A 22947-nucleotide genomic window follows, 5' to 3' on the forward strand; every position below is an offset into this window, starting at 1 on the left:
TTGCCCAGCAATGACATCTTTCTCTCGTTGAATGTCACAAAGCCACAATGTATTTGCAGCCAAATCACCAAATTTCAAATAACTTTTGTCGTTGCAATATGTAATTTCAAAATCAACACTAGCCATTTTTTTTTTGTTGAATGAAAAAAAATTTTAAACAACTTTCTTTTATACGTTTTTTTTTCATTGTTTTTCTTTTTTTTTTTTTAAACAAATAAAATTCAAGATTAAAAAACAAGAATAAAACAAGTTTTTTTCGAACAATAAGCAACGTACGATTGTTGAACTTTGAACTCGATGACGTTTTTTTTGTGCACTTTTCGCTTTAAAAAAGAGTATAAAAGGAACTGTTTAGTTTAAAAAAAAACAGAGTGCAAGTTAGCTTGAAAGGTATGTATGCGCTAAAAGTTTAAATGTTTTTTTTAAATGTAATTCTTTAGATACATTGTTTTTTAAATGTTTTTTTAGATGTCAGTTTTGATTGAAGATTTGGAAAACCATTCTTTTTATGCTACTCCGGGTAGCGCCGGTCTCGATTTGAGAAGTACGCAAGAAGTTATTCTTGAACCATTTGAAAAAAAACTTGTTTCGACTGGAGTTTCTATATTTAAAATGGATAATCATATTCAAGGTTTTATAACTGCAAAATCAGGTCTTGCTTTAAAATATGGATTAGTGGTATTCAACTCGCCTGCCATCATTGATTCTGATTATACTCGAGAGATAAAAGTCATGCTTTTTAATAACAGTAAAGAACCTTATAAAGTCGAAAAAAAAAGTTTTATTGCTCAAATCACATTTGTACCATTTGTTCGAGCTCAAAAGGTTGAAGTTGAATTTGAAGGTTGTCAATCTTTGTTTCATGTAGCATCAGCCGTTATTGAAAATAAAAGAGTTGGAGGATTTGGATCGACTGGACAATAAATATCATATAAAACTTTTTTTGATTTTTAGAACACAAAATTTTCAAGCATTGCTTATTTTTTTTATTCGTTAACTTTTTTTTTTTTTGAAATTGACAGTTGTTTTTTAATTTTTAAATAAAAAATTTAAAAAAAAAAGTCGGCAGGTATAAAAAAAAGTAACTGAATGTCAAAACTTTGCGACAATTTAAAGGAATAGACTTGTAATATGCAAATTTCTGACGAAATAAACAATTACAATTTTATAAAGAATAAATTTTTTTCAGGATATAAAAAAATGAAATGCAACAGTAGAAACAACTCTGGCAAAGAATGCAGTTTTAATAAAAACGTGGAATGGGCAAAACATAAATGTGAACGTTTGTATATATGGAACCGCGTTTTCGATGAAAATCCAAAACATTATGAACATTTCAAAACAATTAGAAAAATTTTAAAATATGACAAAGACGACTGGGAAACAAAATGGAGCTCTGGTACAATAACAAAAATTTTAATGGAGTTAAAACACGATATTGAGAGTATTGATAAAAATTTATTAAGTTTATTGTACATGGATTGCGTTTTCAAAATAATTAAAAAATGTCACAAAGCCATTTTGGAACTGGAAATCTTAATAAATGAAGAAAATAAATTTATTAAAGAGAGGGATGTTGCCATTTCAAAATATTTAGAACTATGTTTTCAATACGACTTTAAAGGACAAATCTTGCAAGATTTTAATTATGTAACACGCAAAGAAAAACTTTTAGTTCATAAAAAAATAATAAAATCTGTATTTGGATCAATTATAAAACTTTTTTTCTAATTGTTTTTAGAATGTCACAATATAATTTAGTATACAAATCTAAATCTTGGAGAAATCTTGCTTGGTTAAACTTTGAACTGTATGAATCGTTTGTCCGTTTGTTCGAGTGTAAAGGCAATGGTGAAGAAGAAAGCGATAATAGAGAATTATATGTCCGTGTAAAAGGTCATATTCAATCTGAAGTGCAAAAGCACTTTGACCACGACGGAATATCTTTAATAAATATTATTTTAACAAGTCTAAATGATGTTATTGTGGAATATAATCAAAGTATTAAATTAAATCAAGATTTACTCCAAAACTATTCTTTGTACGCTTACGAAAAAATGTTTGCTTTTTTAAAAGAAAATGATATTCCAGAAGAGAAAATTGACGAGTTTAAAAACTCGTGTCGAGAATATCGCAAAATGATTGAAGAAAATAGTAAACTCGAGTTTGAAAAATTTGTTAGAAATGATTTGTATTTAATGTATTGTAAAATTATGAACGACATTATTAATCTTTAATATATGTATCTATAATAAAAAATTTTTTTTAGTCAAGCAAAAATAAAAGTTATCAATTGTTCTCTAAACACAAAAGAAAGAATATGTTTTGAAAACGAAAAAGGATTTCAAGATTGTGAAAAGTTAATAGAAAATGGCTATACTAATAAATATTTTTCCATCAAAGTGCAATTTTAATAATACACCTGTCGGTCGCCAATTCATAAAAGATATTGATATGACATGATTGGTTTGTTTGTTTATGTCTTTGTCAGTGTCGAAAAATGATCGTTTTAAAACAGTTGGACAGTTTTGTTGAAATGATTTGGAAATTTAATAAAGTTTGTTCTTTAAAATTTATTCAACAGGCGGCTTTGAAATGTTTACAAGAAAATTATAGCACGGACATTTATCAAGTTTCTATTTCAAATTTTGACGACTGGGTTAAATTATTTACTCTCGAAATGAAATGTTTAAATTTGACAAATATTGAAATTTTGATATTATTACAACACTTTAAAAACCGTTGTCCGTTTTATTATTGTCAAAGTTTTGATGCTTTTTATTTTTATTATAACAATTATAAAAATAAAGAAAAATGGTTGACTGAAATAAATGAAATAATAAAAGATGTTAAAAATATTTGAATGGTATGATGATTAAATTTTTTGATTATTTTATTTAGTTATAAAAATAATGTGTCTTCTCCATATCATGTCGGAAGAAAAATTGAACGATTTTTTGCGACTCTTATACGAACAAAATTGTTTTTGTCCAGCTACATTAAACGAAATTCGAGTTTCCATGCTGTTGTGTGAAGACAACGAAGACACGTGGCAAAGTTTTTTCATGCACGTTGTTGATTTTAACGAATATCCGCAAAATTTAAGAAGGATTGTTTTTCAAACGATAAAAGAAAATTTTGGCAATTATTTTAATGAAAACTTTGACAATTTTTATACGTTTTATAATTCGGAAATGTTTGAAAAATGTAATTTTTTAACCAAGATGAACGATAATATTGCCAATTGGAACGAACAACTAAGTTCATTTGTATATTGTTATTTAGCTTATAATTATTTAAATAATTTTTAATTTTTTTTAGATGATTAACAAACAAATAATTATTGAAAATGTAATCAATTGTCAAACAAAGGAAGAATTTGAAACTTATACAAAAAGTCTAAATCCAGAAGAAATAATATTTTTGACAGCTTATTTGTCTTCTTTAAATAATAAAAGTTTTTTTTGCAACGATAAAATCATGTATTTTTTATGGTTTGTAAAATTTTTATTTTTGATTACATTTTCAGAATAAATTATTTTTAGTCAACTAAAAAAAAATGAAACTATCAAGTGAACAAAAATTAGCTTTTAAATGGCTAGATGACGGAGAAAATTTTTTCATAACAGGCGGAGCCGGCTGTGGAAAAAGTTATTTAATAGATGCGATTGCCAAAAGTGACCAAATTTATAAACAAATGACAGTCACAGCAAGTACAGGCATAGCCGCCTATTTATTAAACGGGAGTACCGTTCATTCTTTTGCTGGAATTGAAACTGGCACCAAAAGTGATGACTATTATATTCGGTACATGCATCCAGAAGTACACAAAAGATGGTTACAAACAGATGTCCTTATTATTGACGAAATATCAATGATAAACGCTGAAACTTTTGATTTATTGCACCGATTAGGTTGTAAAATTAGAAAATGTGAAGACGAGTTATTTGGAGGGATCCAAGTCATTGTGTGCGGTGATTTTTATCAATTAAAACCCATTGTCGGAAATTATGCTTTTCAGTCTTCCATTTGGAAACAGTATATTGTAAAAGTGCTCAATTTAACAACGTGTTTTAGACAGAAAGACGACTTGCAATTTTTCAATGTGCTCAACGAGTTACGTTTAGGTCAAGTGTCTGCCGACTCGATAGAATATTTGACAAAAAGGCATTTTATTGACGAGGATTCAATCAACGACGAATATACGCGTTTGTTTTTAGAAATTTATCTGTTCAATTTTATAATCATAAGAAAATGAAAGATATTAAATATAAAGAATTTACTTTTTATTCCAAAGATGTCATAAGAGATCCAAAAGCGACGGCGTTATTCCGAATTCCTCAAGTTCTCACAGTTAAAGTCAATGCGATTGTTATGCTGATTAAAAATATAAATGTCGAAGAAGGTTTGTGTAATGGTGCAATTGGAAAAGTCATTCAAATTGAAAATGACGGAGTTTGGATATTGATGAACAATCGTGAAATTAAAATTGAAGCGGTGAATGAAGATATTTTAGACAATGTCCATTCGACCATTGCTTCTCGTGTTGGAATTCCGCTGCAATTAGCCTTTTCGTTAACCGTACACAAAGCGCAAGGAAGCACCATGAAAAAAATAGTTTTGGATTTTAATGAAAACGCATTTAACCCTACTCTTTATTACGTTTCGTTGTCGAGAGTTTGCAATATAAACGATGTTTATATTTTGCATAAAAATAAAGATCAACTTGAAAAAATTTTTAAAAATATAAAGATTAATCAACTTGTTAACGATTATTATCAACAATTTGTAAAATAATTTTTTTTTTTAGATATAAACAATGAATTTCAAAGAAACTAAAAATGAAGAAACCTTAAAAAATGGAAACATTTATAGCGAATACTTTTATTACATCATGGACAACTATAAAAACGAAGATGTCATTGAAGAAAAAGAATTGAATTATCAACTTCAATCACCTGATGACATTGTTTTTCATATCAACGAAAAAACCCAACACGGTTTTGAAATTGAACTTGACAAATGCAAATCTTTATTAGAAGTATTTCAAAATTTTCTTATCGCTTTTAATATTGTGACATTATGTGCCAAAACTATCGATAACGGTTGGTCCAAAATAATAAAAAGGTGTTACAATTCTCCTGTCTATTTCATTAAGCCGTTAACAGGACTTGTAAATTTACAGTATATTAAAGATAACAATATCCGTTCTGTATTTAATATTTTAGAGAATGACAGTCATTGGCGCATCATCAGATTATGCAATTTTAAAGTCAAAAGTCTAAGTCGATTGACCGAAACTTCAATGTCAAACTTAAGGAATTTTAATTTATCTGGAAAAAGAAAAATGAATGAAGAAGACAATGATGAAAAGAAGTTTTGCAAATATCGAAAAAACAAAATTGCAGATGTATGCCATAAATATTATAAAAAAGATAAAGACAAAATTGCAAAAAAACAGTCTGAATATTATGAAAAAAATAAAGACAAAATTGCAAACAAACGGCTTGAATATTATGAAAAAAATAAAGACAAAATTGCAAAAAAACAGCTTGAATATTATGAAAAAAATAAAGACAAAATTGCAAAAAAACAGCTTGAATATAATGAAAAAAATAAAGACAAAATTGCAAAAGCTAGACTTGAATATTATGAAAAAAATAAAAACAAAATTTCAGAAAAACGACTTGAACACTATGAAAAAATAAAAGTCCATATTTCAGAAAAATATCATGAAAAAAATAAAGACAAAACATTGGACGAATGGGAAGGAGAATGGAATCGTCCACATGACGGCAATGTTCGTCGTCCGACAACGTGGACAGTTTTAAATTATAATCAGAAAAAAAAAATGTTTTTAGATTACAGCGGTTTATTTGATTCGGGTCTTTGTTTTTATGCTGCTTTAATGATCGGTTTGTTAATTCGAAAATGGAAAACCAACACCTTAAAAAAATGGAATCTTAAATTATTTGAAAACAACTTGTCGGATTTTAGTTCTGAAGACGAAATATATCGTACCTGAAAACACCGAAGATGGTCGCTTGTATACGGCCTTGCAATCTTTAAAAAATAAATGTTACAATATGACATATGAACATCTTTTAGAATTTTGCGAAATATTTCACGAACCTCCTTTTGACAAATTAAATTTTAAAATTTTTAGTTTGAGAAAGCAAACAAAAAGAGTTCGACTTTTACATCCTCGATTAAAATCACAATACAAAAAAAAATTGGAATTATTACTTGAAATTATTTACGAAAGTGCAAATATAACAAGAGAAGACCAAAATCCCTACAAAGACTTTCTTTCAGAAATAGAACGTCAAAAAGCAAACGAAAGAAAAAATGCTGACAACACCATTAAAATTTGCATAGTTCAAAAACAAGATAACTTTCACGCACTAAGTATGCTTAACGAAAATTATACCGTTTTCCATGAAAAAGGAATTTATCACTGCGAGAAGTGCGGACAAAAATTTACAGCAAAAAATTCGCATAAAAAAATTTGCAAAGGTTTTTACGTTCCTGACAAGTTTATTTATAATGACAAAAGGACTTATTACGAGCCACAAGATCAATTTATTAGAGAAAGTCGAAACTGTTTTCCGTTTTTCATTACTTATGATTGTGAAACGGCTATTTTACAAAGTAATAACATTGCTTCAGATACAATAACGCCGTTATCAGAATTAAGTTATTATTGCCACAGCGTTGTTATTCAGTGTGTAAATGAAAGTTTAGCAAGAGAATGTTTTGGCTTGGATATTTTTGGAAATATTATCACACAGTGGGTGTTTTATTATGAAAACTCAATAGACAGTCTTCAAAAAAATCCTTTAAACGAATTGCCTCTTTGTTTTGAAAATGCCATCTCGATTTTACAAAAGACTCATAGAGACAATTTGTGGGAAAAATTAAATAACACAAGAGATACTTGTGAAAATATAGAACAGTTAAAATTAGAGTTGCGAGTCTTTGATATTATTATTTTAGCAGATACTTTGGTGAGATTTTCATATCAAATTTTGAAACCTCGCTTTGAATTTTTAAATATTTCAAAGGAAGATAGAAATTTAATATGGGAAAAAGAAAATCAGTTGTGCAGTGTCTGTCGACTCCCGATAGATAAAATATCATATATAGATATATATAACAAACCGCCGACTCTTCAAGAATTTGAAATGCAAAACCATAACAATATTAAAATTTTTTCTGATCACCGTATTCGAGTTGTCAATTTTATATTTAAAAAAATATCCAAGTTAGAATTGTTTATGACTCCTAAAAAAGTTCAAAATTACTTGATATCGAACAAAGCTGAAAAAATTAAAACTGATCTCTATCAAATATCTTTATGTTTTTATATATGTTGCAAATGGTGGACTTGCTTTCGTTCTTACAGAGTAAAAAACGGATTATTAAGTCAGTCGGTCCGAATAACAGCTTATGATATTATATCTCATCTTAAACTTTTATGTACGCTCATAATGGATGAAGAAAAAATAAAAATATGGTTTGAAGGTGACGAAGTTGATATTATTCATAATCAACCTTATTTTTTAAACAATCTCTTTCAAAAATGTGTGTCTGAATTTTCTGTCCCATCGATATATTTACAGAATAACGAAATTGATCCTGTCACATTTTTATATTTTATTTCAAAACTAAATTTTTCATATTCACAATTGTGGTTTCAATGCATGGTCGATATTGAAAACAAGTATGAAACCGAAATTGTATTTGACAACTTAGTTCGAATAAAAGAGTCGCGAGAAAAACTATTTGCTCGTTGTAATTTGTTACTTTCTACTTTTGAAGACTACGCCGTTATTGATCACGATCATTTTACTGGTGAAATTTACGGACTCGCGCATGATTTTTGTAACAAGAACTTGGGCAGAACTGATAATTATTTAGCTTGTCCCATTTTTGCCCATAACGCTTCCTTTGATAACCGGATAATGATAATGGAAGGGTTAAAAAAAATACTCGACATTCCTTTATATAATCATTGCGCTGATTCTGAAACAGAATTTTTCGACGCATTATTAAAATATAGCAACATGGAAAACGTATTTGTTATTGCAAAAAACACAAGCAAACTGAATATAATATGTATAGGAAAACATATAAAATTTGTCGATACGTTAAGATTGCTCAATTGTTCGTTAGATCAAGCTAGTAGTATGATTTCCAAAAAAGCTCAGCGTGAAATTATAAATACAATGACACGTTATTTAGAACCGTTTTATCCACAAATTCAAAATTTAATTTTCGATGATGAATTTACAAATTGCTTTATAAAAAAAACTCTGTTTCCCTATTCACAAATTAATGACGAACTGTTAAACATTGAATACAAAAGTGTGCCTCCAATAGAACTTTTCGCCCAAAACGATCTAATGAAATCTAAAAATTTGGAAGAGGAAATAAAAAAAATTAAAGATTCATACACGACAGTTTCAAAATTATGGAGTTTTTTAGAAATAAAAAATTTAAAATCGTTATTGCAAATATATACAGTTTTGGATACTGTCGCGCTTGCTTCTGTTATGATTGATTTTAATGAAAGAACTTTTAAAAATACCGATTTTCGTATATTGCCTCATCTAAGCATGTTTAGTTTTACAAGTAAATTAAACTCTACAAAGAGTTTAATTCAAATACAATACCCTCCAACACCTCAACATTAACAAATGATTGAAAATAGTGTTCGAGGAGGAATGTCTAACAACGGAGCACAACGATACGCTTTAGACACTGATTATTTTGATTCGAAAATCAAAGAATTGAATTTAAATAATAACATAAGAGGTTGTTTATTATTTATGGACGAAAACGGACAATATGGAGGAGCTCAATTAAAATCTTTACCTTTTCAGATGAAGTATTCGCTCGATTATGAGTGTCGTACACTAGGCAATGTAATAAAAAAATATTATCGTAAAAACCCGAACGGTTTTTCTACTGGCGCGTTGGTACATTGCAAAATTGCGATGGACCCTGCATATCAAGAAAAAGTAGGAGGTTTTTCTCCCATGGTTGAAAAAGATTGTATTCCGTTGGAAAATTATTCTCCGTCAGAAATAATGGCAAAACGTTACTTGAAAGCAAACGGGTGTTACGGCATCGAAAAAGACAAAACTTTTAAATTATTAATGAAATTAGGTCCGCACGAAACATGCGAATTTTTAGACACCTTAATATGGTTAACAAAATCTTGCGGTTGCAAAATTTTAGAAATTTATAAAGTTTTACCTCTATGGAGATATCCTCTTGCTCGAGACATGGTAAGGCAAAATATAGAACAAAGAAAAGAAGCTGTTAAAAATAATGATAAAGTCAAAGACGCCATTTCAAAATTAATGACAAATGGCCACTATGGTACTTTGTCAAAACAAATAATAACCAAATTAAATGTGGATTTTTTAGTTCACGAAGAAAAAGTTTTACAAGATTTAATAAATAATATACACGAAATTAGAAAAGTTTTAATAGTTAAAGGATTTTCAGATCAAGCTATTAAAAGTTTGCTGCCTCTTCATATTCAAAATTTATTATATAATGAAGAAAATTTTAACAATATAGAATCAAATCGTTATAAACTGGATATTTTTAAAAAAAAAATTATAATTGACCGATACGAAACTGAAGACTTTACTTATGACAAATATTTTAGAGATTTGTTAATCATTTCAAGCACAAATTACAACACAAAAAGCATCTTGATGTTAAATAACAACGGAGAAATGGGAGATTTATTCGATCTATTAAAATCTGACGATGATTCGATAAAATCATCTCTAATTATGAAATCGTCAGATAAATGCAACATGAAAAACAAATCATTAAGAATTGTCGCTTCACAAATTTTATCTTTTGCCAAACTCAATGTCGGTCGTTTTAGCTGGGATCTTGGAGAAGCTTTGCGGAAACATGGAGCAGAAAAACATTTAGTTATAACAGATACAGACTCTGGCTGCTTTTTTATTACTCAAAAAAAAGACGAAGAAGAAAAAACTTTTTTTCGACACAAAGTCGAAGAATGGTTAAACAACTCGAAAATTGGACAAAAATGGATGGACTATTCAAATTATCCAAAAGACCACCCCTATTATTCGATAGAATATGCAAAAGAAAGCGATCATTTTCAAAACGAAATTCCGCCACCACAGTTTATAGTTCAAACATTTGCTTTAGGGCCAAAATGCTACAGTGTTCATTCTGTTAACGAAAATATGGAAAATAAGCATAAAAACCGTGCAAAAGGAGTGCCAAATTATAAATTAGTGCCATCTAATTATATAAACGCGTACAATACATATCGAGTAGAAAAATATTTTAGAAATTTACCAGATCAACTTGATAACGAAATTCAACCTATTCAACAAAATAGAATGTCTGTCAATTTTAAAAACATTAGTATAAATCAACACACCATTGGTTTTCTAAAAAAATTTACTCAAAAAAACTACGTTTTTGATGATGGTATACTTACCGAAATTCGAGACTGTCATACCCTCTATCCCATTGTTGATGCAAATCTCAAAGTTTTACCCGACATTGAAAAATTTTGTAGTGATGAACATATTCAACATTTGCTAAACATTGAAAAAAATATAATTAAACAAACCGAGCGTTATAGTACAATGACAACGTTTAATAAAAATATTTTAATTCCAATATTATATAATTTAAAATCGGACATTTAAAAATTTTTTGTTATTATTAAAAATGGAATGTGCTCTCTGTGATATTACTGAAAAATTGGCACACATTTCAAATCTGCAAATTAATAGAGATCTCGCAAAAGGAGAAACAAATTATAAAATTTTAAAAAAAATATTAGAAAATGTATTGGAAGACTCCAAATTATTGACTTTTGTTACCTTTTGCAAAAGTATTCACGAGAAAATTGCAAATAAAAATAGATTATGTGAAACCCATGCACAAATGTGTGTGTCGACATCAAAAACCGTTGTTTTAATTTCAAACTATAGTGCAAAACGAATAAAATTTGAACGGCAAATACAACCTTTAAAAAGAGAATTGTCGCATCTCAATAATGCTCTCGGTAATAGTTTACTTGCACTACATCTTGTTAACGATGGTATTGTAAGTCAAGAAAGTGACATCTTTGACAGCAAAAACAACGTTATTCGTATAATTGCGAGCACTGTCGAACAAATAAGAAACGGATTGGAAATAATGGTGAATGTCAGTTTTAGAAAAAAAGACGTTAACGACGATATTAAATTGGAGAACAAAAAAAACTTTTATTTGGAAATTATTCTTAGTGTTTACAGTATTCTTTTGAGTTTTGTTAAAAAAAAAAATGTTTAAAAATAAATACTGTTTGAATATAAGTACTTGATTTTTTTTAATTTTTATTTTTTTTAGAAAAAATAAATAATATTATGAACTCGACAGCATTTTACTGCTTAACAGTACGAGCAAAAATGCAACAAATGTTAACAGACATTTCACGAGGTATAGCGAGCGAATGGAAAAGATGTGCCAGTTATTTAAATGTAAGCGAACACGAAATTGAAATGATTGACAATGGTCATAATCGAGTAACGGACAAAGCTTACGGCATGCTCCAAAGATATATGCGAAAACACAGCAATATAGATATGATCATGTCGGCTTTGGTTGCCATGGGAAGAAACGATTTAAAAAATTCAATTTTAACTCGATACTATTAACTTTTTTTGTACTATATTATAAATTGACTTGAAATAAAAATGATTGAAAAAAAAAGCTTTTTTTTGTTTAACAAAAAAAAATGGACAAGGAGACAGAAACTAAAATATCAGACACTCTAAATCAAGGTTCGAAAACGTTAACAGAAATTTTGAAAGAAAAAGGTTTTGACAGTTTTCAAATTAGAGGAAAATCCAAAGAGCCAAATTGTCCAAATGAAGCTCCAAAGTTTAACATTTTTAAACCATGCAAAGATGTTTATCCTGAAAATACAATTATAACTGGACCGACTAATAGCGGAAAATCGACCATGGCTCGCGATTTAATTCACTTAGGAAAATATCCTGATGCAGAAATGGTATTTCTAATTCAAATGAGAGAACCGAGCGAAGCACAGCACAAAATATGGCAAAACATTATAAATTCCCCAAAAAATAATTTACAAGCCTACGATATTTTAACAGTCGACGGTCCTGAAAAGTTAGACGAAATTGTTCAACGCGTTATCGGTTTTTCCAAAGACAAATTTGGAATTCAAAAAAGTGACTACCGTTTATTAAAAACAATATTATTTTTTGACGACATTAGCACTTTTTGTTTAAAGAGTCAACAATATGTAAGCGCGTGCACAAGCGGATCACATCACGGTGTTGGAACGATAACAATTTTTCATTCGGTTCCTTTTAAACAAAGTTCGTCTTGGAATAATTTATTATCGCATTATAAATGCATCATCACCTTTGATAACAACAATGAAATTGAAAAAATATTTAAAAACGATTTTCCATCGTGTGGAAAAATGAATCACGCAATAAGTGATTTATTAAATAAAGAAACATCCAAACCTCTCGGTCATTTGGCTTTATTTAAAAAAAATTGCTCTTTTGCAAGATTGAGAACTAATATTACTAACATTAAAGAACAAAAAGTATTTATTCCGGTCGATATTCAGGGTCAATTAGATTTTGACTATAACGGAATGAGTGTCAATAAAAAAATTATAAGTTTTCAATCGTTTACGTATGCAAAAACTCCAAATTTTAAAAATTATTATTATTTAAAATCTTATCAAAATACTTTTCAAGGTGGAGAAAACAAAGAAGAAATTGAAAAACCTCGCGAAGAAGTGCAAAAACCAGACGAAGAAGTGAAAAAAAATATAAATATCGAACAACCGATAAAAAGAAGGAAATGGAGTGACAGCGAGAAAGCAGCGTATATTTTAAAAGAAATTAAAAGAAGAAAACGTTATGGAATTTACGACTCTTCAGACGACTCTTCAGAACGAGAATCTTCAGAATCAGAACGAGATTCTTCTGAATCAGAATGAAATTCAGACAATTGAGTGGGACAGCGATGAATTTTTCAAACTATTACAAAGCGACTACGAACAATGTAACGTCATAAAAAAGAAAAAAACAACAAAACGACAAGACATGCGAAAAAAATTAGCTGTACGCGGTAAAATTTTTATTCCAAAAATGACAAGTCGAAAAGATATTGATGAAAACGAAATGAAAATATGGATAAAAGAAATTTTAACTCGATTTAACGCCGTAAAAATGCTCAAGTGTGAGTTATTATCTGACAATGAAAGATTACAAATCAAAAACGCTTTTCAAGATAACGTCTGTCTTGAAATTAAACTTTTTGTGAAAGAGTCATTATATCCGTACCCAAAATTTAACGAAAACGGGAAATTGGTTGTGAAAAAAGAAAAAATGAAGGAAAGAAATCAAGCGATATCTGATTTTGTTTCTGATAATTATAACGTATTAAAAGATTATTTCAACTCTACTCGTTTCAAACGTTTTCACGAAATAATAAATTATTACTCTAATAAATTAATATCATTTGATACCATACAACCTACAAAAACTGTTATCGATTTGTTAAGACAACAATTTGATTCGGATTACAATAAAGAACTTTATTATACTAAAGATAATTTATATTTTTTACATTATGAGTAGATATAAACCCTACGATTTTTCGTCTCCTTTACTTACTCTTCGTAAAATTTTATCTCAAAACGCTTTTCATACCGACATTTATAAAAAAAATAGAGCTTTAGAAGAACATCTAGAAAATAACACATCGGATAACGCAACAAGTGAACCGCAAGGCGAAAATAATCCAAATATTTCTTCGACATTGAATTTTTACGATTTGTCTCAATCTTATAATTATGCCGACAATATAGATTTAGAAAATAGGCTCCATGGCGAAATTCAATTTCAGCAAAGTATGAATAAAATTTTACCTGTGGAAAATTTACTTAATGGCGACGTAGCGAGCGGAATACTAGCAGATCAAGAAAAATGGAAACTCTATATAAACGTTGGACAAGATCCTTATGCTTTTAGTCAAATTTTATCCCAAAATAGACAAAACGAATTTAATTCGCAAGTCGATCAAAAAAATATATGCGAGACTTTACGGTTGATGAGAAATTCGCAAAAATTTTCCAATTTGTCCGATAACAACAACCCGATCGAGTCGCAACAAAAACACTCTTTGGTTCAAAACAGTTTAAACCGACTTCCTCACTCTGCTCTCACCAAAAATATTGAACAAACTCGCTCAAAAATTTACGTCTTGACACCGTTGGATAAATTTTTATTTGCAAACGAAATACCGAAAAAGTCTGAAGTCGTTACATTATTAGCAAACAATCAAGATTTGAAACAGCAAGAACTCCAAAAGTATAATATCATTGATCACTTGATAGATATGTGTCAAAATCAAATAAATTATCAATACGGATCTCATGAAATAACTTTAAAAGTGTACAAACCTAGAACAGAAAAAGCTACTTTGAATAATTTAAAAATTTACATTATATATTTATCGATAGTTGTAGACGTTGACGAATCGTTGGCAAACATTATACAAAATCTAACAAATACCACTTTTGAAAAAATAAACGATCCTAAACAGTATTCGTTTTATTCAAACGAATTTTTAAACTTGTTAACATCTCCAAATACTATTGGAAAATTGAGATTTGTTGCTGACTATTATCAAATTAAACATCTTACCTTTGCTAAACTGTGGAATTTTATTCAAAAATACAACTTGCCATTTCGCAACGAAAAAAAATTAACTTTGGAAGTTTCATACAAAGCTTCATTAGAAAGTGAACCTTATACTGTACTAACGTCAGCTTTTTTAGAATCTGATTCGATAAACACTCAAAGTTATTCAGCCGAAAAAGCATTTAATATATTGTCAAAATCAAAATCTTTGGTCAACTCGTGGCTTGTAAAATACGCTGAAATGTTTAGAGGCGACGAATATGATATTTTAAAAGAATATATTCGTAAAAATCATTATTTGTTACAAAATCAAAATATATACGAACTTTTGATATCCAACTATAATGAAAACGCTGTTAGTAACACGCCCATTGGAGAAAATATGTTGTATTTAACATTTAAAACTTTCTTTTCCGAAGTTCCTTCTTTACCGTTTCGAGAAACTGACGAAGTTGTACTGCTTAAAGAAAATGTATTTCAACACGTGCAAGATTATGAAATGTTTTTGAACGAAATGATCAAAAATTCAAATCAATTTTATGATGTCGAACCCAACATGAAACAAAAATCATTATTAGAAATGATGATAATAATGGGTACATTGTACAATTCTAATCTTGCACGTTTAAAACCCTTATTAATCGCTTATAAAAATTGCTTTGATATATCACTTTACGATGATAGTGTTGAAATATTTATATCCATGTTAAAACAAGACACGGCGTTGCCAAAAAATTTAAACTTGTTCATTTATCCCAAGTCTGTTCTTCCGCAAACGTTTCCATCAGATTCGCTTTTATTTTCAGAATTAAAAAAAGAAGAACCCTTTGAAGAACTGGCAGCTCAATTCGCTTACACACCAAAATCAACTTCTAGCGAAAAACACAAAGCAACTCAAATTAAAAAAGTTAAATCGGAACCAAAATACAAGTTGAGAGATAAAAAACTGAAAAAATGAACGAAAATTTGCGAGACAAAATTGACCATTTAGTAACAAAACAAATTACAAACTTGTCAAGTCGTTTATTTGGATTAACAAATACAAGTCAAGTTAAAAAGGTTTTGACGCAATTCGACTCTATAAAAAAAAACGGCACAGATTTGAAATTATATGAAGAACTGAATCAATTACTCGCCAATTCTATTTTTGCAAAATGGGAAGGCATGATTACCGCATGGTCCCATCAAACATTATTATTTAAAAAAACAGCAAACGCGTTTTTAAAAATACAAGCTCCAAGAAAGCCATATGTTTATGAAACTCACCGTTATTCGTACGAAAATGCGCACGAATATTTTCAAGCTGATTTGGCCGACATGAACAGTTTTAATTTAAATTTTAGTCCCCATCGACCTGAATTTTGTTTGGTTGTTGTAGACGGAGTATCTCGAAAAGTTTATTTAAGAGCGACCAAAAATAAAAGCGCTGAAAAAGTGTTGAACAGTTTTAAAGTTATATTTAAAGATATTGACAGACCCGACAATAAAAATTTTATATATTTGCAAACTGACCAAGGAACAGAGTTTTTTAACAACAAAATGAACAATTGGTGCGAAAAAGAAAATATACATCATTTCCATTCTAAAAATTATGGCAAAGCTTATTTGGCCGAAGCAGCTATCGGAAGATTAAAATTGCTGTATCAAAAATTGGCAAAATTAGGCCAACTAAAAAAACACAATTGGAGTAAATTTCTTGAACAAATGGAACAAAAATTAAACAGTCAAGAAAAAGTAACCACGGGCATTAGCCCTGAGGAATTGGATGTTAATGACGCAAACGGTAAAGCGTTACGCATGATAGATCAATACGCTTTCGACAAAAGACGACAATACGCATTTAAATCAAACATGTTAAACAGAGTTGAAAAAGAATACAAAAACCAAAAATTAAAAATTTTAAAGCCGTTGACGGTCGGAACAGAATGTTATTTAAGAAAATATAAAAAAGATCCACAAGACACGTTTAGCAAATCTTCAACTCGCGATTGGAGTTATTGGGACTCTAAAAAAGTTATCATTTTAAAAGTATCCAAACGCGCCAACCCGTCAGTAGACGGTTACTTACCGGTTTATATATATAAAGTAGGACGAGTAAACGATTTAAATACGACTTGTAAAGTAAAAAGAGAAGATTTGTTTCCGATTGACGAAAACGATAAAGACATTTATTATAAAAACTTTGACAAATATATAAACACATTTTACAAACCGTTGAAAAAATCTTTACATAAAAAACTCAAAATAAAATGAACAACTTGACTTTTGATGATGTTTTGGATTTGAATAAATATAATTGTAGTACTTTTTATTTTAACGAAATTAAAAATAAAAACGAACAAAGTACGCATTATAATGTTTTGAATGATTTTACTCTACCTTTATCAGCTAACGATTTAGATGAACCTAATTTTAAAAATAACACAGTTGTTCATTTAATGTCAATGGACGTTCCTACAAATCTAACTCGTATAGACGAAAATTTGTCGATATCAGAAAATAATTTTGGTTCAAGTATGGAATCCAATTCGACTATTAAACAATGGTTAATAGACGTGCAAAATGATATGATTTCAAATCCAACTCGAAAAATTCCGTTTTATCTTTTAACAAAAAAGATTGTCTTGTATGTCAATCATTCGACTTTGCCTGGCGATACTTTCCCTTGTTACGACATATTAGATGTAGAAAATATGACCTATAAACATCTTAATGAACTTAATTCCGTCATACCTGACATTACACTCTACGGTTCGTTAACAGTAAGTCCTTATCAAGATGATTTTTTCATAAGACGACTTGAACTTTTCAATACGTCTTTAAACAGAAGGCTTACGTTATCGGACTTTTTCTCAAATTATCACAACAAAAATGAAAAACTTGCAATTTCAAAATATTTAAATTTAAAATATTTGTTTGATTCTAACACGCATCTGCGTTATGTAAATAATAGCGAAAACACAATTATTTCAAAATTTAGTTTGGATAAAGACAATGTTAAGTTGTTATTACAAAGTTACTCTTTCATCAACGTTCCCAACTATAATTTTTTATGGTATTTTAAAAAGAAAATAAATGAAAATAATCCTTCCGGACTCTATCCTATCCGTTCGACCGTCGATCCATCCAAATCCTGGGAACGCGGATTAAGTTATTTTGGTTTTTTTTCAAACAAAACAACTAATGCTCAATTTGCAATAGAAGACTTTACAAATTTGTTACAATACGATTACAATGTCACTAAATCAAGATATGACAATTTGTATAATTTTTCTTTATCAACGCAAAATAGCAAAAACTTTTTAATCTATGTTAAACATCCCAATGTGACTGCAGGAGATATAAACAAACTTTCACCTGAAAAAGATGTCATTTTAGACAAAACAGAAGAAACTTTTGTTCGCCCCTTTATACATATTATGATTACGCCTAAATATGGGGGAGCTGTTACTAAAAATGCGTTAAATGTAATGGTACCCGACACGAGCGATTCGAATATTTTAAGTGTAGACTTGGATGTTTATGTTAATAATTTATTAAGCAGGTCAGAAAGCGTTAAATCGTCCAAAATGAAACACATTGTTCCTTGGCAAATTGCATTTTTTTTATTAAAAATAATAACAAATACAAACACTATTAAAACTGTTGGCAACGTATTCAATATCGAAACAGAACTTACTTCTGTACCTATTTCTATTAACGCGTTGTGGAAAATTTGGAACAATCATGTAAACACTGATACAAATGAAAAACAGTCTGTAATAGATTTTGCAGTTTTCCTTAAAGCAGCTTTTATATCTATATCGACAAAGTATCTTTACATAAGCTCCTCAGCGACAGGATTTGAACCTACAGAGCTATTAGCAAGTTTTTATCAAATTTTTTTTCCCAAAACAAACGAGCGAAAATATTATCGATTTAGTTTGCAAGATATACCGCTTTCTTCTTTACCAATACCTTTTTTTAACGTTGAACAAATTATATGGCCTGAACGGGAACTAAAAATGATGGATATTTTTACAGCTGCTCTAAATTATAGTTTACCTAATAATTTACTCAATTTAAATTTAAACAATATTGCATTCAAAGATTTTGTTTACGAAGGAACTGATCCTAAAAGCAATCAAATTTTATTACGAGGTTATGATATTTTAAAAAATCGCTCTTGCATTCCTGCTGACAAATTTAACAACTTTTATTCCTTTTGGTGTCAACCTTCATTTGAAAGACGGTTATTATCGCCAAAAAAAATAAGTTTGTCACTCTTAAATTCCCACGCTGAAAGAACAGTTGAATTGAAATCGAATTCGTATTCACCTTACCATATTTTAAATCAAAATAATTTACCATTGGGAACACCCGATCTGTCTGCCACTCCGTTTCAAGTTTTACCATCAAACTTACCTTTAGATGTGTATAATATTGTCACAGCTGATTTATCTTTAATTGCAAAATATAACGCAGAAACTTTTATCGAAGTTTTACTCTATTGCGAACAAACAAAACCCATTTACTCTCCTTCGATCAAAGTACCACTTTTAACTACGGCCTCTTTTGAAAGAACTACTACACCCAGTTACAAAACATGGTTAAACGGATCAAAAGTCATATTAAACGTTAAAAACGCAAAAGAATTGACGTTTTCTAGCTCATCGCTCAACGGTCAGTTTATTTATCAAAAAAATTCGAGTAACGCGATCATATCGTCTTGGGCAAACAGTTTACCGTTGAAAAATATCATTTTAAAAATGTATCAACCGCTTGCAAACAACGCGATTCCTTACACGCTCTTATTACAAAGAGATCAATATAGCTTAACCAACGAGATTAACCCGTTTACAATGTCGGTCGATCAAAGTATGGTTGACTCTATGAATCAAGATTTTAAAATTCCAAAAAGAAAATTCTCTTTTTTAAGGTGCGCATTAACACAAATAAGCAACTTTAATAACACTGTTTCAAACTTTCCGAATAGCGCAGATAATTATATTTTTATCAAATGTGATCATGCAACCAACTGCGGCATGTATTTAAACAGAAAATTTGATTCAAATATTGTCTCTTTTTTTAATTTTGCAGACTATAACAACTCTACACAAGTAACAGTTAATATCGATTTTACAAAAAATCGCAAAACCGAAATTCAAGGACAAATAGCGACATTTGACATTGTCGATATCGGCGATTGGAAACAAACAAAGTGGTCTTTTTTAAATTCAAATAAAGAACCGCTTACCTTTTCCAATATAAGTAGCACAGTTTATTTCAATCCGACTTTAAAAATACAAATGGTACCAATTTACAACTAAAATTTAATCAAACATCATGCCGTTTAAAACTCTTGGAACACGTTATAACAAAAATTTGATCGACTGCGATATTGAACTGTCGATTAATCCAAACGATCAAATTAATCAATTGAAAAATCATATCGCGCGTTTGCAAAATCAACTCTTACAATATCCAACAAAAACCGACGTTGAAAATGTAAAATTGGAACTTAATGAAAAATGCAAAATATTAAATAAACAAAATAATTCAGAATCGAACGATCAAATAAAGCAATCCGATCACTCAATACCTTCTGAACCAAAAAAAAACAAAAAAATTTATCGGAAAAGAAAAATTGAAGAAGTTTCTGAAAATAGCAATTCGTCTGATAGCGACACTGAACACAATAGCAAAAAAAATAAAACAAACACTTTATATAAAACCGGTTTCCCCAGTCACGTTTGTTCTCAATGTTATCAAGAAGTTACCGCAGTTGACAAAATATACGGTTTGTGTAAAAATTGTATAATCCAACAACGAATTATACTATCCAGTCCACTTTTGCAAAACAACAACGAGAAAAAAAAAAGAAATTGAACAAAAAGAGTTTAATTGAGCTCGGTTATACTCGCGCTTTGAAGGATGTTAAAAATAAAAAACTGCCATTTAAAAAAGACGCAACAGATTCCGACGAAGAATAAATATATTAAAAATATCCTTCTTTCATTTTTCAAAAAAAAAAATGTCTTCAACAGCAAAATACCAAAGAGGAGGCGACGGAAATCGATATACTCCCAATGTGGACGGACAAATTACTCTTGAAGACGTTTTAGCAAAAGCTGAAAATGAAAATAAATTGGTTCAAGAAGCTACCAATGGCAATATAAGTGCCGAATTTAAACAGCAACTCAGTCAAAAATATCCCGGTTTTAAAAGAGGAGAAGCTCAAGACGAAGTAATCTCTGTCGGATATCAAAAGTTTTCTTTTGATATGTCTTCTGATTTCAGTACTTTAATAACATTTATTTTAAAACTTAACGAATGGACTATTCCGCAAGACTACTGGTTGGAATTTGATTGTTTTTTATATAAAAATTTGAGCACACTGACTAAATTTGGAACAACCAACGAAGAAAAAGCTTTACTCGACAAAATTTGTATAACGCAAAATTTTATATCCTACTTGATTAAAACAATGAGATTGTATCCCAATTTGCAAATGAACAATTCTGTGCCTGCTAATAATGTCAATTATAACCGTTCGTTTGACAGATTTAAAGCAATGTTGGTAAAAAAAAACTATTTGAAAAATTTCAGAGATAACATTATTAACAGAAATATGGGTATTTCAGAAAATATGGAGGGTTTTGCAACTTGGGCCGAAACAAAAACATTATGTCAAGCTGCTGACGCAGCCGCCATTATTAGAGCCAATAATGGAGCAGCCGCAGGTTACCAAACCGAGCTAAAAGCTTATAATGCTTTAATGACAAGTGATAAAGGTTACAGATTTAGAGTCCCTCTTCAACTTTTGGACCCTTTTTTTCAAATTAAAGAATATTTTGGAAAAGCTAAAGAATTTAAGCTTGAATTTTTTATTGAAAACGACATGAATCAATTGTTAGAACTAGTAAGACCCTATACAGATGCCGACGCCACCGCATTAGCAGGAGTTGGAGTCACAATAAGAAATCCAGTTATTTGGGTCAATACTTATCGAATTAAACCAAGCATTCCCTTGGAAAAGGCTTTATATTTAAATAGCAAACCCGACACACCTTACACGGTTGTCAGAATGCCACATTTTGAACAAGTTATTACAAACGTAGAAGGAACGACTGAAATTACAATTAACTTGGGCAACATAAAAACTTCTGACTTGGTACCTCACGCTATCATTGTTTCATTAATGTCAAAAAAAGAAAATGATCATTTAAGTAAAGCGTGCCTTACACCTGTAGAAATGGCTTGCACTTATATTAAAAAAATTACTCTAAACAATTATAGAAGAACTTTTGTCAATTCACCAGGTGACACTGTTGAAATTGATTTGGGCAACAAGTTAGAAGATCAACAATTTTGTTATAGAAGCTATGTTGCTTGGTGCAAAGGAAATTCAGCTTCTACTTTAAATCTCAATAATTTTGCAGATTTTTACACGAAAGACGACGACACGTTTATTAAATTACCAAGCGACTATTATAGTAGAACTGCAAATTTAACAGAGCCTTTAGTCATTGACTGCACAAGCGATTTTGGATATGCGAACGACAAACCTCCAGCAACAATCGCAGGAAACAACGCGTTTCAGATTCATTTTCAATTTATAGACACATTTAAAGGAGTTCTTACTTTGTACCTGCAATACGAATCTGCCATTGTTCAAACTGGAGTTCAGCAAAATGAAAATTATAGCTATGCGCCCGCTAAATTTAAATCGTCATAAATTTCAATTCAAACATTTTTACTTTAATTAAAATGACCTTGTATTTAAATTATTCATGTATATATAATATTAATAAAAAAACAATATTTGTATTTTTTTTACTTTATAAAAATGACTTGTAGACGTTGTCGAACGAGAAAAGGAGGTCGAAGACATAAAAGAACAAGAGGGAAAGGATTTTTAACAAAAGTTAGAAACTCAGCCAAACGATTTTTAAAATCTGATATTGGAGGTTACGCTTTAGATTACCTACAAAAACGAAGAAATGGTTAGAAGAGGACGAGGAAGAGTTTATTTACCCCCACTAAAAGGCGCCGGTAGAAGACGTTTAAAAAGAAGAATGCGCGGTAAATTTCTTCCAATTTTAGCTGCTATGTTGGCGCCAACTTTATTATCGTCTATATTGCCTCGATAATAAATTAACATTTGATTTTTTTTTTACAATGAGGAAAAGAAAACTTTACAAAAGACAGTTTAAAAAGA

The 22947-nt window shown here is 29.6% G+C and overlaps 2 protein-coding genes across 2 annotated transcripts; both read left to right on the forward strand.

The window, feature by feature from the left end:
• The first annotated feature begins 468 nt into the window (after window positions 1-468).
• Window positions 469-924, forward strand: LOC136083422 (deoxyuridine 5'-triphosphate nucleotidohydrolase-like). Its single transcript, XM_065802818.1, has one exon. The coding sequence runs from the start codon at window positions 469-471 to the stop codon at window positions 922-924; it is 456 nt and encodes a 151-aa protein (XP_065658890.1).
• Window positions 925-3559: 2635 nt separating this feature from the next.
• LOC136083423 (ATP-dependent DNA helicase PIF1-like) lies at window positions 3560-4797 on the forward strand. The gene is made up of 2 exons (XM_065802819.1): window positions 3560-4208; window positions 4298-4797. Exons 1-2 carry the CDS (start codon window positions 3560-3562, stop codon window positions 4795-4797), a joined length of 1149 nt encoding a protein of 382 aa, XP_065658891.1.
• The last annotated feature ends 18150 nt before the right edge of the window (window positions 4798-22947 follow it).

Source organism: Hydra vulgaris, chromosome 08 (assembly GCF_038396675.1).
Source record: "Hydra vulgaris chromosome 08, alternate assembly HydraT2T_AEP".
NCBI classification, from domain to species: Eukaryota; Metazoa; Cnidaria; class Hydrozoa; order Anthoathecata; family Hydridae; genus Hydra; species Hydra vulgaris.

Excerpts from the sequence above, each read along its gene's own strand:
- LOC136083423 (XM_065802819.1), top strand. The coding sequence starts at position 3,560 with ATGAAACTATCAAGTGAACAAAAATTAGCTTTTAAATGGCTAGATGAC. Across the intron at positions 4,209-4,297 it reads AATCAACGACGAATATACGC|ATGTCATAAGAGATCCAAAA; the intron begins GTTTGTTTTTAG and ends TTTATTCCAAAG.
- LOC136083422 (XM_065802818.1), top strand. The coding sequence starts at position 469 with ATGTCAGTTTTGATTGAAGATTTGGAAAACCATTCTTTTTATGCTACT.